The sequence below is a fragment of the Zingiber officinale genome, chromosome 6B (genome assembly GCF_018446385.1).
Source record: "Zingiber officinale cultivar Zhangliang chromosome 6B, Zo_v1.1, whole genome shotgun sequence".
Lineage (NCBI taxonomy): Eukaryota > Viridiplantae > Streptophyta > Magnoliopsida > Zingiberales > Zingiberaceae > Zingiber > Zingiber officinale.
Window position 1 is genome coordinate 89049019 of NC_055996.1, and position 14465 is coordinate 89063483.

At 36.1% G+C, this 14465-nt stretch overlaps 1 protein-coding gene across 1 annotated transcript; it reads left to right on the plus strand.

Annotated features, from left to right (window-relative positions):
- The first annotated feature begins 251 nt into the window (after positions 1–251).
- LOC121993034 (probable uridine nucleosidase 1) lies at positions 252–12802 on the plus strand. Its single transcript, XM_042547701.1, has 9 exons — positions 252–527; positions 2169–2284; positions 2421–2480; positions 10617–10799; positions 10974–11078; positions 11863–11959; positions 12048–12155; positions 12247–12382; positions 12466–12802. Exons 1-9 carry the CDS (start codon positions 425–427, stop codon positions 12572–12574), a joined length of 1017 nt encoding a protein of 338 aa, XP_042403635.1. The 5' UTR covers positions 252–424; the 3' UTR covers positions 12575–12802.
- Positions 12803–14465: the final 1663 nt, after the last annotated feature.

Consider the following 14465-nt stretch of genomic DNA (forward strand, 5'->3'; position numbering starts at 1 on the left):
CATGCGGCGCCCACGGACCGGTCGCTGTCGTGTCGAACCAATAGTGCCGGGTAGCTGAAGAGGTCAAATGAATAGGGTATGTCGAACTCAAGAGTGACGTTCCGGGTAGGTGAACGGGTCACATGGATAGGGGACGAATGTCTTTTTTTCGTGTCGCGAGTCGCGGTGTCCGTCGTGTGCACTTCGAGGAGTCCATGCAGCGTCAGCCACGTGTGTCGTCGTTCGCGATCCCCATCCTACCTTAAAGGCAGGCGGTGCAGGCGGCTCCGATAATATTGAAAGAAATAAAGAGATTTGATAGAGGAGGGCGTCCCGGCTGTCTCCTCCCTCTCTCCTCCGCCTCCGCCTCCACCCTTCCTCGATTCCTTCCATTAGATTCGACGAAGTTCTACCCGATCTGTTGTCGAAGGAGAGGAATCGAGCAATGGAGAACTTCGATCCGGCGATTGGATCTTTGGAGAACGGCGAGGACCATACCGCATTTGCTGCGCCGATCAAGGTCATCATCGACACGGATCCCGGAATAGGTATCGCCGTTTTTTCTCCTCCAGTTGGCGTTGGCTTTCAGAGAAATCTGTTGCCGGTTGGTTCTTTTCTCATGTTTCTCGAGCCTTATCCTTGCTTCGTTTTGTAAAATGAGTGGGAAGGAACTATTTGAATTGCGCTCTGGTTTAGTCTGGAAATGCATTTTATTTTGGTTGGAGAGATGGATTCATCCTTCTCTTTTGAAGAACAGAAGAAATCGAGCATATTCATATCCGCGATAGTTTTAAATAAATTACTTTTAGTGACTACCCCATCGATGCTCGATAGCTATGACGTTAGCTTCGATGCGTGACTTAGAAGATATTGTTGAATTGCATGTCTTTATCGCCTATAACTGCACGATCTGTACCAAAATAAACAATTGTTTATGTGTTAAAACGAGACTTTACATAGTTTTTTTTAAAGAAAAGTTACGATGCTTGCACGGAGAGTTGGTTGTTGCGTGTTTAATTCCCCGTTAGCAAAACTTGATGCTTGTTCGCATCTCCTGGATCGTATTTGAGATGATGAATTTCGCATTAGTGGGCCTTATTGCGTGTTCAAGTTGCACTATGATGTTGAAATCACGCTTTACAAAGGTGGATAATTCGTGGAGGATGACTAGCCTTTGACTGTCTTACATTGCGTGCGCCTTAAACAGCCGTTAGTGTTGACAAACCCAAAGTTCTCAGGCATTGTGAATGCACAAGTCGTCTGAAAATACAGGACATAGGGCAGATAAACTAACATAGAAACTATAATTTATTCTATAATTTGTGGAATGACTATTATAGCGCTAGTGTTATATCTAGCCATAGTCACATTATCTTATCCCTTCAGACCAACAGGAGAATATTAAGTCAGAGTGCTGAGTGAAGGTATTAATCTATTTATTGCATATCACAATTAGTTAACTGAATCACGAGTCCTATCATTAAACTAGCAACCAGTAGATAAGATATATCATATTGATTTTTCTTGGTCAACTTGTTGCTACAATTTAATTTAAGCTTTCGTTGGTTAAGAATAAATTATAAATACTACATCACATTCATTCATATTCCATATTTGTTTAAAACCGTATTTTAGCTCAAAGGGATGCAAATAAAATATACCAATAACAATTTAAATAAAATTGATAGAGTAAATAAACTGGTCCGTGGCCTAAAATTACTAATTCATTTTATTTTCGTAGGGCTGTACCACTTATATTATTTAATTTCTATTTTACCAATTCCTGCCCACATTCTACCTGAATGTAATGAGACTAGATTATGATAAAGCCTAACAGGAAAGTGCTCATCCTATTGTTGCATTCATTCACAACTAAGACCATGACTATTATTTTAATGGTTTGTTGTTCTTTCGCAAGATGGTCTGTCGAGTCACACAATCCCATGAGAGTGCAGATTGAGGCATATGGACTTAACTCAACATAGTGTCAATTTCAAAAGACCACTGGATGAGGCACTTGAATCTTGCTTATGTTGATCAGTCTCAAAGTCATCTCATTCTTGTTCAAATTATCCGTTTCTATTTTGCTATTTTAACTATGCTATGGGAAAGCAGCTTAATTGAAATGAAAAATCCACTGAAAATGTGCTGTATAGCTGTGTGTGTTTAACCATTCACTTTGATTGCAGATGACAGCATGGCCATATTAATGGCGTTTCAAAAATCAGAGATTGAAGTTTTGGGTTTGACAACAATTTTTGGAAACGTGAGCACTGAAGATGCTACTCGCAACGCCTTACTTTTGGTACTTTACTACACTCCATATTAGAATACTCTGTTTTGTTCAATCAGCAGTTGGGTTCCTAATTTGATTATTAGGATATTTCACTACTGTGATCTCTTCGCATGTATCTTATAATTTGCACTGTTGAAAAGGATAGTGTGAGATTGCTGGACATCCAGAGGTTCCAGTAGCTGAAGGAAGTCACGAGCCTTTAAAGGTATCTTCTTGTTATTGTCCAATGTGCCAAATCAGCTCTGTCTATTTTAGTTTCCTAACAAGCTTCAATTTCTGATTGCACATGACAGGCCACTAGTGCATTTTTGAAAAGGCTTGTCTGTTTGTTATGTGTAGCTAGTTCATTGTTGAAATTCATCAACCTATATGATTCCTTTTTATCTTACAAGATTTGTCCCTTCCATCTCACTTGTGAAATCCTAAATACATGAATAGAATAATTCTGTGCATCCGTGCATATATGATAGATCATTGAGGAACCATGCATATATGATATCACTGAGAAACTGAGATAAGGGTGCCTTCATATTGAGAGACTCGATGTAGGTTGCTACCATGTTAATCACAATAAGTGAAATATTGCCAGATTCTTTTTTCATTACTTAGTTTCCAAGTTTCTTTTGGGCAAGTTATATGCATTTATAACTTACAAGCCATAAGCATGACCATGTACATGCTGCTTCCAAACCAGTTATAAGAGGTTTTGTCATATATTTATTGTCAAACTTATACATTGAGATGCAAATCCCATTTATATCATGCGCCTTAATTTCATTTTTTCATAAATTTTTCTACTGTAAGTGCATTGATTTTTTATTTTATTTTTGGAACAATGGTAGGGATAGAATATATTTACCCATTCAAATGTTGAAAAGACGGCTAAATGCAGAAAAGCTTAGAGTCAACAGGGATCCTACCAGCAAAGTGCAACCCCTAAGTCACCATATACACGATTCAAAATTCCGAAGTGCAACAGGGATCACACCAGCAACGTGCAACCCTTGAGTGTTTTCGTAATAAAATATTATCATTATTGCCTCCTCATTGATCTTGCACCATTTAAGTGCCTGCAAGGGATACATAAAATAGTCATCACAATTATGTCCCTTCACAAAAATAAATTGATGTTGTTCCACTAAGTAATGAATAATGTCTTGTAACTGAATACCTTCAGCATTATCTTTACAATACGGTGCACCAGAGTCTAGTGCAATCTGTCAAAAGGCCCAAGTCTATGGGAATGAATGATACAAAAAAGTGATTAAAACTATTGAGTCATAAGTTTCCATTGTAAAAATCCCGAACCAAGTTTAGTAAATTGTGTTTGACAACATCCCAAGTGAGCAAAAACTTAGGATTAAAGCCATCTGTCTTGATTATTTGCCTTACCTAAACAATTTATGGAATGAACAATTTCAGCCTCTGTAAATGGAACAATGAGATCGCAAATAGCCTGCTAAAACACCATATACGTAAGGGCATAGCCAACCCTTGAATAAGTTTGGTTTGCTAGTAACTCTTCAAAGGTGGCTTTTAAAGGCATGTAATACTTCCCTCACATCATAGCCAACCTTTGAACAAACAACCCTTCAATTGCTTTGTCATTGAACAAACATTTTAATTGATTTGCCATTGAGCCTACAGGAACATTAACTATCCTTTTGAATAGCCAGAACATAAAAAGGAATGAGGACTCATGAAGAACTAAAACCCTCCAAATGGCCCTTCAAATTAATAGCGCACTACTATTGTGGAACTAGGTCCCTTGATTATGGAGGAATGTAGATGCCCCAATCACTCCTTCAGATTGGGTATGAGTGCCTCAATTAAGAGCAACCAGGATCCATTGAAAACAACAAAGAAATGCATGCATCCTAAGCCCAACTCAAGTATATCTAAATCCAACACCAAAGGTTAATTGAAGTCCAAAAAACACCTATAATCAGAGAAATCCTAATCCAACCAGGTTATAAAGTGCCCTAAGTTTGAATCTTGGTACAATGGGGTCAACTGTAATGACTAGAACCACTACTTGAACTGAAGATGTTGAAAGGCTGACTAGTATCGGGGAATACTTACCAACTCCGACAGAAAATACCCTCCCACGTAGTAGCCTGCTCAGTTTTTTGATTTACCTCTCTACATATGGATGTGGCCAGCCATGTGGGGTGCCCAGGTCAACGTATGACCTTTTTCTTTTTTTTGCAGAAACATCGAATCGTTGGCATATGACCAACTGTCTCTAGGTAAAGGACTCATACAACTACTCACTCAAAGAATCACCCCCATTATAAATGAAAGAAGCCACAAGAGGCATAGTTATGCCACACGACAACGAAGGGTCATGCCTCTCTATAATGTTCGTGAAGGATTAAGTTCACATGAGTGAGCTTAATCCGATTAAGTCCACATGGGTGGGCTTAATCTCCATAAATGGAATTACACTTAATTAACACACACACTACTAATTGTCATTAAGGAACTAAACCTTAATTAAGTGATCTAATGTTTTATGCATGAAGAGGTTTTAAGATATTAGATGTGGATTTAATGTGTAGATTTGTTAACCTGCTTCGTTAACATTAATGGATTGTTAATGATTTATGAGCTTTATGTGGATGGTCCCTATAGATGGGCTTCATATATAAGGGAAGAAGCTAATTGATTAGGGCATCATCTTTAACCTTGGATTCAAGAGAGCTTCTTCTTCCTCCTCTGTTCCCCATTTGAGAAGGACTATGGATTGCCGCCCACTCCCGGCAACAAGTAAGAGATACAATGACATTAACAATTTAGAAATATATATTGATTTTGCATTTGATTCCATATGAATGAGCGAAATTAATTCATATCCGTTGAATGTAGCATGAATAGGTTAGTATTTAACCTATGAATTGAGTTTTTCGCATTATCCATGGAGAACGCGATTAACGGCTCAATTTTAGGGTTTTTAGTTGACAAATTGCGTTGGGAACAGAATGTTCCTAAATCGATTAGGTGATTAGTGTTCATTAATTGATTGGCATAAGAACGAATTGATTGGGATGCCCAGAATGCGCACAGAAAGGCCGAGAATCAATTGAGTGATCGATTGGTGTTCACCAATTGATTGCGATGAGGACCAATCGATTGGTAAACTTTGGGATCGTGCAAAGAAGGTCTCCAAGTTGATTGGGTGATTGAGTGGTTAACACCAATTGATTGTCATAAAGGGTCAATCAATTGCCATAAAGGGTTAATTGATTGGAGAACCCTGGGTCGGATACAGAAGGTCTCGGAATCGATTGGGGCAATTAATTAGATATCACCAATCGATTGCGATTCATTTGATTCTCCACATAAGGTTTTCAAATCGATTAGTGGATCGATTGGTATTCATCAATCGATTGGGGTGGATGAACTCGTGAATAGAAGTCTTTCTAGTCGATTAAGGAACTCAACTTATGTCGGAGTATACTATCGCCAAAGCGAGAACTATTGGGAAGGCTAGGAGTATTAGCCTAGAGGGATGTATATCAATGCCAAGGGTGAGTGACCCAAAGAAAAAGCATTCTTATGCCGGATATATATTTAAGAAAGCTCACAAGTCTAGTTTGGCTTTTAAGTCATACACATAGTATGCCAGCCCAAAGGAAGGGACACTATATAGCCAATTAGATGTGTTGTGAGTGGTGTTGAAAACATAAGCTAATTAAGGGAACTCATACATAATATTAATCATGTGCATGACATGTCGGCCCAAAGGAAGGAGCGTTGTGCTGCAAATGAAGGAAGTTATGAGTTGTTTAGAGAATACCAATAGCAAGTTACAATTTAGTCCAAAGATTTAACCTAATATTTTACTAGGTATCTCAATTAATGTCCATTAAGTTGTACGTTTTGTTTGTTACATTATGTTACTGCACAGCTATAAAGATACATGCTTTACTTAATTAAATTGAGCTATATTATTTGCTTTTGTTTATGTAGTGCTTTCAATGTCTACTAATTTTAATAACATCCTCGTACTTACTTGTACAAGCTTTGGATAATGGAAAGAGCGTATAACAATTTTATTAGGTTTCGTGGATTTAGACTTTGCATTTAGACATGATCGCTTCACATCTTTGACTAGTGATTCCATTGCGGATCAAAAAGTGATCTTTGACAAGTGAGAGCAATCAAATCGCATAAGTCTTATGATCATAAATATGTCTATTCTGAAATCACTTAGAGGTTCAATAACTGAGAATGAAGATGTTAAAACCTTGATTAGGGAGATAGCAGATCGATTCAACTCAAACGAAAAGGTCAAGACTACTATGCTTCTCACGAAGTTAGTGCCCATGCGGTACAACAGGAAGGGTAGCATTAGGGAGTACATCATGAAGATGTCAAACTTAATTACAAGGCTTAAAACACTAAAGTTAGATATGTCTAAAAGCATTCTTGTGAACCTTATCCTAATCTTTTTACTTACACAGTTCACTGTCTTTTAGATAAGTTACAACACTCAAAAGGAGAAGCGAACACTAAATGAGCTTATAGCTTAGTGTGTATAGGAAGAAAAGAGATTGAGGCATGCCACTCATAGTGCTCACTTTGCATCCTCATCTCAGTATTCGAACAAGAGGAAAAAAAAGGTAATGGTAAGGGTAGAAGTGTAAATAACTTACAACGACTAGGGCTTCAGGGCATAAAGTGTAAAAGCAACAAGATTCAAACCCAACTTGTTTTTTTTTGTAAAAAGAATGGTTATCTGAAAAAGGATTGCATTAGATACGTTAATTGGCGTGTCAAGAAAGGTATATTTTTCAACTTTGCAAGGTATATTTTCCAACTTTGCTAGTTTAGAAGTCAACCAGCTACTGTACCTAATAACACTTAGTGGATAGATACGGGTGCAATTACTCACATAAGTGTAACTATGCATTGTTGCCTCAGGTGACAAATGCAAATTGATGCTGAAAGATTCATCTATATGGGAACTGGCAAGAAGGCAAAAGTAGATGCAATAGGTGTTTTAAGAATTTATTTAGGGAACAATGTACTTTTGAATTTAGAAAATACATTTATAGTGTCGTCAATTAGACAGAACTTAATTTCTATTTCATGTTTGGACAAACTTAGATACACTTATTCATTTGAAAAATGGAAAGTTTAATATTTTTTGAAATTCTATTTGTGTTGTATTGGTTCCTTAACTAACAAACTATACAGATTGGACACTGAAACTCATACGGATAATATTGTGATGCATAGTATATGTGTGAAGAGTGGTGTGACAAATGATAATTCATATATATTGTGGCATAGACATTTAGGACATATCTTTAAACAACGCCTAGAAAGGTTAATGTCATAGAAATTCTCAATTTCCTTGATATGTCAGATTTTAGAATCTGCATTGAATGTGTTAAGGAGAAAACTACTAACAAGAGTAATAAGGGTTCAAAACGGAGTAATGGAGTCTTAGAGTTTATACATATGGATATATGTGGACCATTCCCTAAAGTTTCTTAAAACGGACAAGCATACTTTATAGGTTTTATAGACGACTATTCTCGATACAAATACTTGTACCTTATTAACTAGAAGTCATAATCCCTAGACATATTCAAAATCTTCAAAACCGAAGTTGAAAATAACTTGGTAAGAAGATTAAAGTCGTAAGATTATACCATGGTGAATACTATTGTAGATCTAATGAATCAAGTGAATAACGTCCTGGGCCATTTGCGAATTACCTTACAAAGTGCGGAATCATGGAGCAATATACCATGCCTAAACCCCTCAGTAGAATGGTGCAGCAGAGCAATGAAACCGGACCCTAAAAGACATGGTGAGAAGTATGATTACATTTTCTTTTACGTGGGGTGAGACACTCAAGACTGCGGTTTACTTACACAACATAATTCCTAGTAAGGCGGTAATGAAAATCTCATACGAGTTATGGACAGATAAAGCGTCTAGGTTTAGACATCTACATGTCTGAGGTTGTCCATTTAAGGCTAGGCTCTATAGGCCTAATGAAAGAAAATTGAACTCAAGAATTGTTGTCATTTTATAGAATACTCTGAAAACTCAAGAGGTTTCAAGTTTTACAACTCCTTGAGTAGATCCTTTTTCGAGACAAAAAATGTCAAATTTATTGAGGATGGTGGGAGTGATAAAGTTAGGGAATATCATTTGAGTAGAATATTAGTGATCCTAATATAGTAACTACTGATGTAGTTGATAGTGAAATAGTTACCATTCCACATACAGTTGAAGTTGCACAACTGGAAGGGGTAGTTGACCACGATATTTTCATCTCCCTTCCAATTCAATTGGAAGGTACGTCATCTCAAATAAAGGTATTTCCTCCCATGGTTGAGAATGACTCCAAACCACTTTAAGATTAAGTGTCACTAAGAAGATCCATTAAAGAAAGGAGATTAACAATGTCTCATGATTATTTATATCTCCAAGAGTATTAGTTTGACATAGGGTTGGAAGATTATCTCACATCTTTTTAAGAAGTCAAACAATGCCCTCATATGGAAAAATAGATCAAAGCCATAAGAGAAAAGATGAAGTCAATGGTGGACAATGACATTTGAGAACTTGTCAAATTGCTTGAAGGTGTAAAATTTGTTGGTTGTAAATGGATATTCAAAATCAAACAAGGTTCACATGGCAATGTTGAAAAGTATAAAGCATGCCTAGTTGCCAAGGGATTCACTTAAAATGAGGACATTAATTACAAGGAGACTTTTGCATCAGTTTTGACGAAAGATTCCTTTATCATAATCATGGTACTTATAGCTAATTATGACCTAGAACTACACCAAATGGGAATTAAGACTGCGTTTCTCAATGGAAACATTGAGAAAACTATATACATGGTGCAACTGAAGAACTTTAAGTCGGGAGATTCAAAGCACTGAGTATATAAACTAAGGGAGTTCATTTATGATTTAAAGCAGGCATCTTGTGAATGGTACCGGAAGTTTGATCAAGTGGTTTGTTCATACGGTTTTAAGGAAATCCAGTTGATCAATGTTTATATATCAAATTTGGAGAAAGTTTATTATACTTGTTCTGTATGTGGATGATATATTGTTTGCAAGCAATGATAAGGGTTTACTACTAGAAACCAAGTCATTTCTATCTACTGAATTTGAAATGAAGGATCTTGGTGATATATCCTTTGTCTTAGACACACAAATTGTTCGTGATCATTTAAGGTGCACAATTGGACTATCACAAAATGCCTATATAGAAAAGGTGCTCATTCGGTATGACATGCAAAATTGCGACACTTCTGTGTCAAAGGGTGCTAGACTTAGTTCATGCCATAAACTTAAGATTAAGAAAATGCAGCAATTCCCCTATGCATCGGCAGTAGGGAGTTTGATGTATGCTCAAGTGTGTATGCGTTCGGATCTTACGTACATTGTGGGGATGTTGGGCAGATATTTTAGTAACATTAGAAAATTATAAAGAGGGTTATACGGTATTGGCAAAGAACGAAGGATTACATGCTCACCTATTGGAGATCATGTTATTCGGAGATTATTGGATATTTAGACTTTGATTTTGCTGGATGCTTAGATTGCAGGAGGTCCACCTCAGGTTATGTCTTCATGTTGGTAGGAGGGGCTATATCATGGAAAAGCATCAAACATACACTAATAGTCATTTCCACTATGAAAGAAGAGTTTATAGGCTGTTACGAAACTTCCAACTATGAGATATGGATGTGGAACCTTATCACAGGTTTACAGATCTGTTAATCTGGTTTATTAACATTAATAGGTTGTTAATGATGTATGGGCTTTATGTGGATGGTCCTATAGGATGAGCTTGGTATATAAAGGGAAGAAGCTCATTGATTAGGGCATCATCTTGAACCTTGGATTCAAGAGAGCTTCTTCTTCCTCCTCTCTTCTCCATTTGAGAAGGACTACGGAGTGTCACCCACTTACAGAAACTCTGGCGACAAGTAAGAGATACAATAACATTAACTATGGAAGTCAGCATTTGGTTTGTCATTGTATCAATTTCAGTTTTGTATTACCTTAAAGATTGATGACAGTTAGATCCTATTGTAGATGCATCCCTTAGTTTTATTTTATTGTATCACAATCCTTTCAGTTCATGGTTGAATCCAGGCTCTCCCAACATCATAGTTGTTGGTTGGTTTCTTATCATGTTTTCTTCCAAATGTAACAACACATTGGTAATGCAGCAATTCTATGCTTAACTTATAACAAATGTTCAATCTTTCTTTCTTCATCATGATTATTATGGTTTGACTATATGTTGTGTGATTAATCCTTATTTAGCAGAGCTAATTCTATGCTTGCTTCTGTAGGGAGGAAAGCCACGTGTGGCTGATTTTGTCCATGGATCTGATGGGCTTGGCAATATATTTCTTCCACCACCAGCTGGGAAAAAGATAGAGACAAGTGCATCTGAGTTTTTGGTAGAAAAGGTTTCTCAGTATCCTGATGAAGTATCTATTCTTGCATTGGGGCCTTTAACAAATTTGGCATTGGTAAGTCTTTGATGATTAAAATGTACAAATAGGTTTTCTATAACCAATGAGTTAATAACAGTAGAATGCTTCAATTTCAAATATGATGATGAACTAAGTTCTTTTTCCTTCATAAACTGTCAAAACACTATGGTATGTTTCAATTACCAAACTGGTTCAAGTTTGCTTATGCAGGCAATAAAAAGAGATTCTTCCTTCGCGAGCAAGGTAAAGAAGATAGTTATTCTTGGTGGGGCTTTCTTTGCTGCTGGAAACGTCAACCCTGCTTCTGAAGCAAATGTAAACAATTATATTCTACTACTTGCACTGGTTATTTAGTTTTTTTGTCTTTTATCGTATTTTGTTGCTGATAATCTAATTTTGTGGTGTGGCTTGCAAAACTACTGCGAGTCCAGCATAATAAATTAATTTGCAAAATCATACATGTTTTTAAATTCTTTATCAAATTGGTTCTACATTCACCCTTCATTAATGTTTATTTTTTTTTCACTCATATGATGATGCCATTATGTAATATTTCACATGTCCTCTTCTATTATTCTTTTCCCTATGCAACTATTTGTATAATTTTCTTCTTCAAGCCCATAAATTCTCAAGCTCTGATGCCTATGTATCATCCATTTAGTCTACGTTTTTGCAGTATGCAATCTTTATGCATTCAGATTTATTTGATCCAAATGTTCTTTGCATGTAGATTCTGTTCTGCTTGAAACTTTGAATTGAACACCTATGTAATCACCTTAAGCGGCACACTTATGCTGAAAGAATTTTCATTCTCTCCAATTTAATGGTTTCTATCTCAGATGAGCTGGTAAAAGTTGTTAATCAGATTAGATCAGTTCTTTAGATACTTGGTTTCTCAGGTGTTTTGATATGACTTTTCATTTGTTCCAACAAAAAATCACTATCAGAATCGACTGTCTTAACTCTGCCCAACATTGTAGTACATTACATATTGAATCTCTCTACTTTCTCCAAATCTTGACAAATGATGCAAGTGTCTTGATAATACCTGGGCCTGGTAAATGCTTTATCTTTCCAATTTTGAGCACTGATCTTGCAGATATTTGGAGATCCAGAAGCAGCTGATGTTGTCTTTACTTGTGGAGCAGACATAACAATTGTTGGGATAAACATCACTACTCAGGTCAAATTTTCAGGTACCCTAGCTTTGTCTCATTTCGCAGTTCAACAAATTAATTCTGCATTCATGAACTTGCATTGAGAAATTTCAGTCTGCCACTTCAGACGCAGACCTCGCCAAGATAAGAAACTCCAAAGGCAAGCATTCACATATTTTATGTGAGATGTGCAAGTTTTACAGAGATTGGCATGTTAAATCTGATGGCGTTTACGGTAAATTAAGCACTTTGCCTGCTCTCCCTTTTTCACTAGCAGTGACATTTCTTATATAGATGCCAAACAATAATATCGTTACCACATGCAGGTATTTTCCTACACGACCCAGTGAGCTTTACTGCTCTAGTTCGTCCAGATCTCTTCACATATAAGAAGGGAGTCGTAAGGGTTGAGACACTGGGCATCTGTGCAGGTCATACACTGATGGACCAAGGATTGAAAAAGTAGGTCATACTACCCTTTTTAGATTGATCACAAATCATACTCAGGTGTTTTATTCCCCCCTCTAAGCTAAGTTAATTTTTAGGTGGAATGCAAGCAATCCTTGGACAGGTTATTCTCCTGTATCAGTTGCTTGGACAGTCGATGTGCCTCTGGTTCTCTCTTTCATCAAGGAGTCGCTTATGAAACCATGAGACAACAGGCCAATATTTTAGACAACCTTTCACTGGAATGTGTAACAGAAACTCTGGAATAAAAAGAAAAAAATGTTTACTGATCATATTTCTTTGTGATAGCGGTTCTAAAAACTCACTTCCACGTCTGGTCCTGTAATAAAAGCAGCATGGAGTAGGAGGCATGTTGGGGGACCAATCATTGTAATATGTGACTGGACTTTGAATCACAAAGTGGTCATTAATTTATGTGTTTTTGCTCTCGGCGAGACCGTTAGTTTCAAAATGTTTTTTCCTTCCCATCCAAAAAAAAAAAAAAACAAAGAAAAAGACGTGCATCTCCCATCCATGTTAGTGGTTTCTTAAAATATTCTTATTAAAAAAAATCTCAAAACTTCCAACTTTGTCTCTGAACAGATTCAGTGATTTTAATGTTTAATAATTAAAGGATCCATTCGAGTCTTACAAGGCTATCGTGTCTCTCTCGGAACAAAATGAAATTTATAATTTAAATTAGGATAGTCAATTTAAGTTGGGCTTCTGATACGCCCCATCAAATGATTTAAATGTTAGGTTGAAATTTTATCAATTTATTTTAGGTCGGATTTAAATAGACTGGACTTAGGTGGATCAATCAAGTGTAAAATTGTAAAATTCAATGAACTGATGGACTTGTCTAATCTACCATCCAAATTTAAATTTTTTTTATTTTATATGAGTTTGATCTACCTAATTTACCATCCACTTAATTTTTTAAATGTTTTTTTATATTTTATATTTTATATTTTTTTATGAACTCATATAGATTGGTCTATTTAATTCATAATTTATTTTGAATTGGATTGAATTGAATAGAGAAATTTTCAATTTATTAAGATGGTGGGGGCAATCTGTCTCCGTTATATGATGTCGGATCGGTCTAATTTGAATAATCCAAAAATCTTAATTGAGAGGCGTTCAACTCTACCGGTCATGTATTGTTTATTTAAATCTTACTTTCCTTTTGTTTTATGAACGATGCTAAAAGGACTATCAAATAAGACAAACTCAGATGCTCAACTTGCTTTTCCAGTGTTTGGATCGATGATAGAAAACTAATACAGTCAACATCGTCAGGCAAGTGGAGACGATTTTATTATTAAACATTTGACCAAACTGCTGCTCCAAATGTGCCATCATTTGGCTATGAAAACAACTTTGTCATAAGGGACGAAATAATGACAATGATGAAATCTAACCCAGAATATTGTACTCCTCTGAAACAGAATATTGTACTGCTCTGAAATCCATGTACCTCTATGAGGTTCTTTTCGATAAATAAAATATTAATATTATTTTTCTTTTTTTTCCTAGCACTCTTTGTATATATTGCAGTTATTAAAAGCAGATCCTGTCCCTAAATTTCTTTGTCCCCGTGTCCCCTATCAATCGGACGGATCAGATTATATCTTAAGATATCATGACATCTTTAAGATGTGTACAGTATCCTCGTGATGTACAAGACATCATTAAGATATAATCTGGTCCGTCCGATCGATAAGGGAACACGAGGACAGAGAAATTTAAGGACAGAGGATTTGATCTCTATCAAAAGATGATAGAAAGACGGACACATGTTCAATCATGCATGCTCTGTGAGAGAAAAAAAATCTTCAAATTCAAAAAAAATCTACAAATATTCCAGGGGAAAATGTATTTTTTTTAAATAAAATAACATAGGTAAGTGGATGCCCATGAACCTTCAATACTATGTAAACTTTCTCATTGCTCCATATTTTATGGGCTCTAGGAACCTCCTAAATTATATAAATGCATGAGCATAGGAGGTTCAATATGATTATGTACCATAAATATCATATATGTATTCTTTTCAAAAATGAGAAAAATAAAAGGTCAATAATATTTCCTTTTC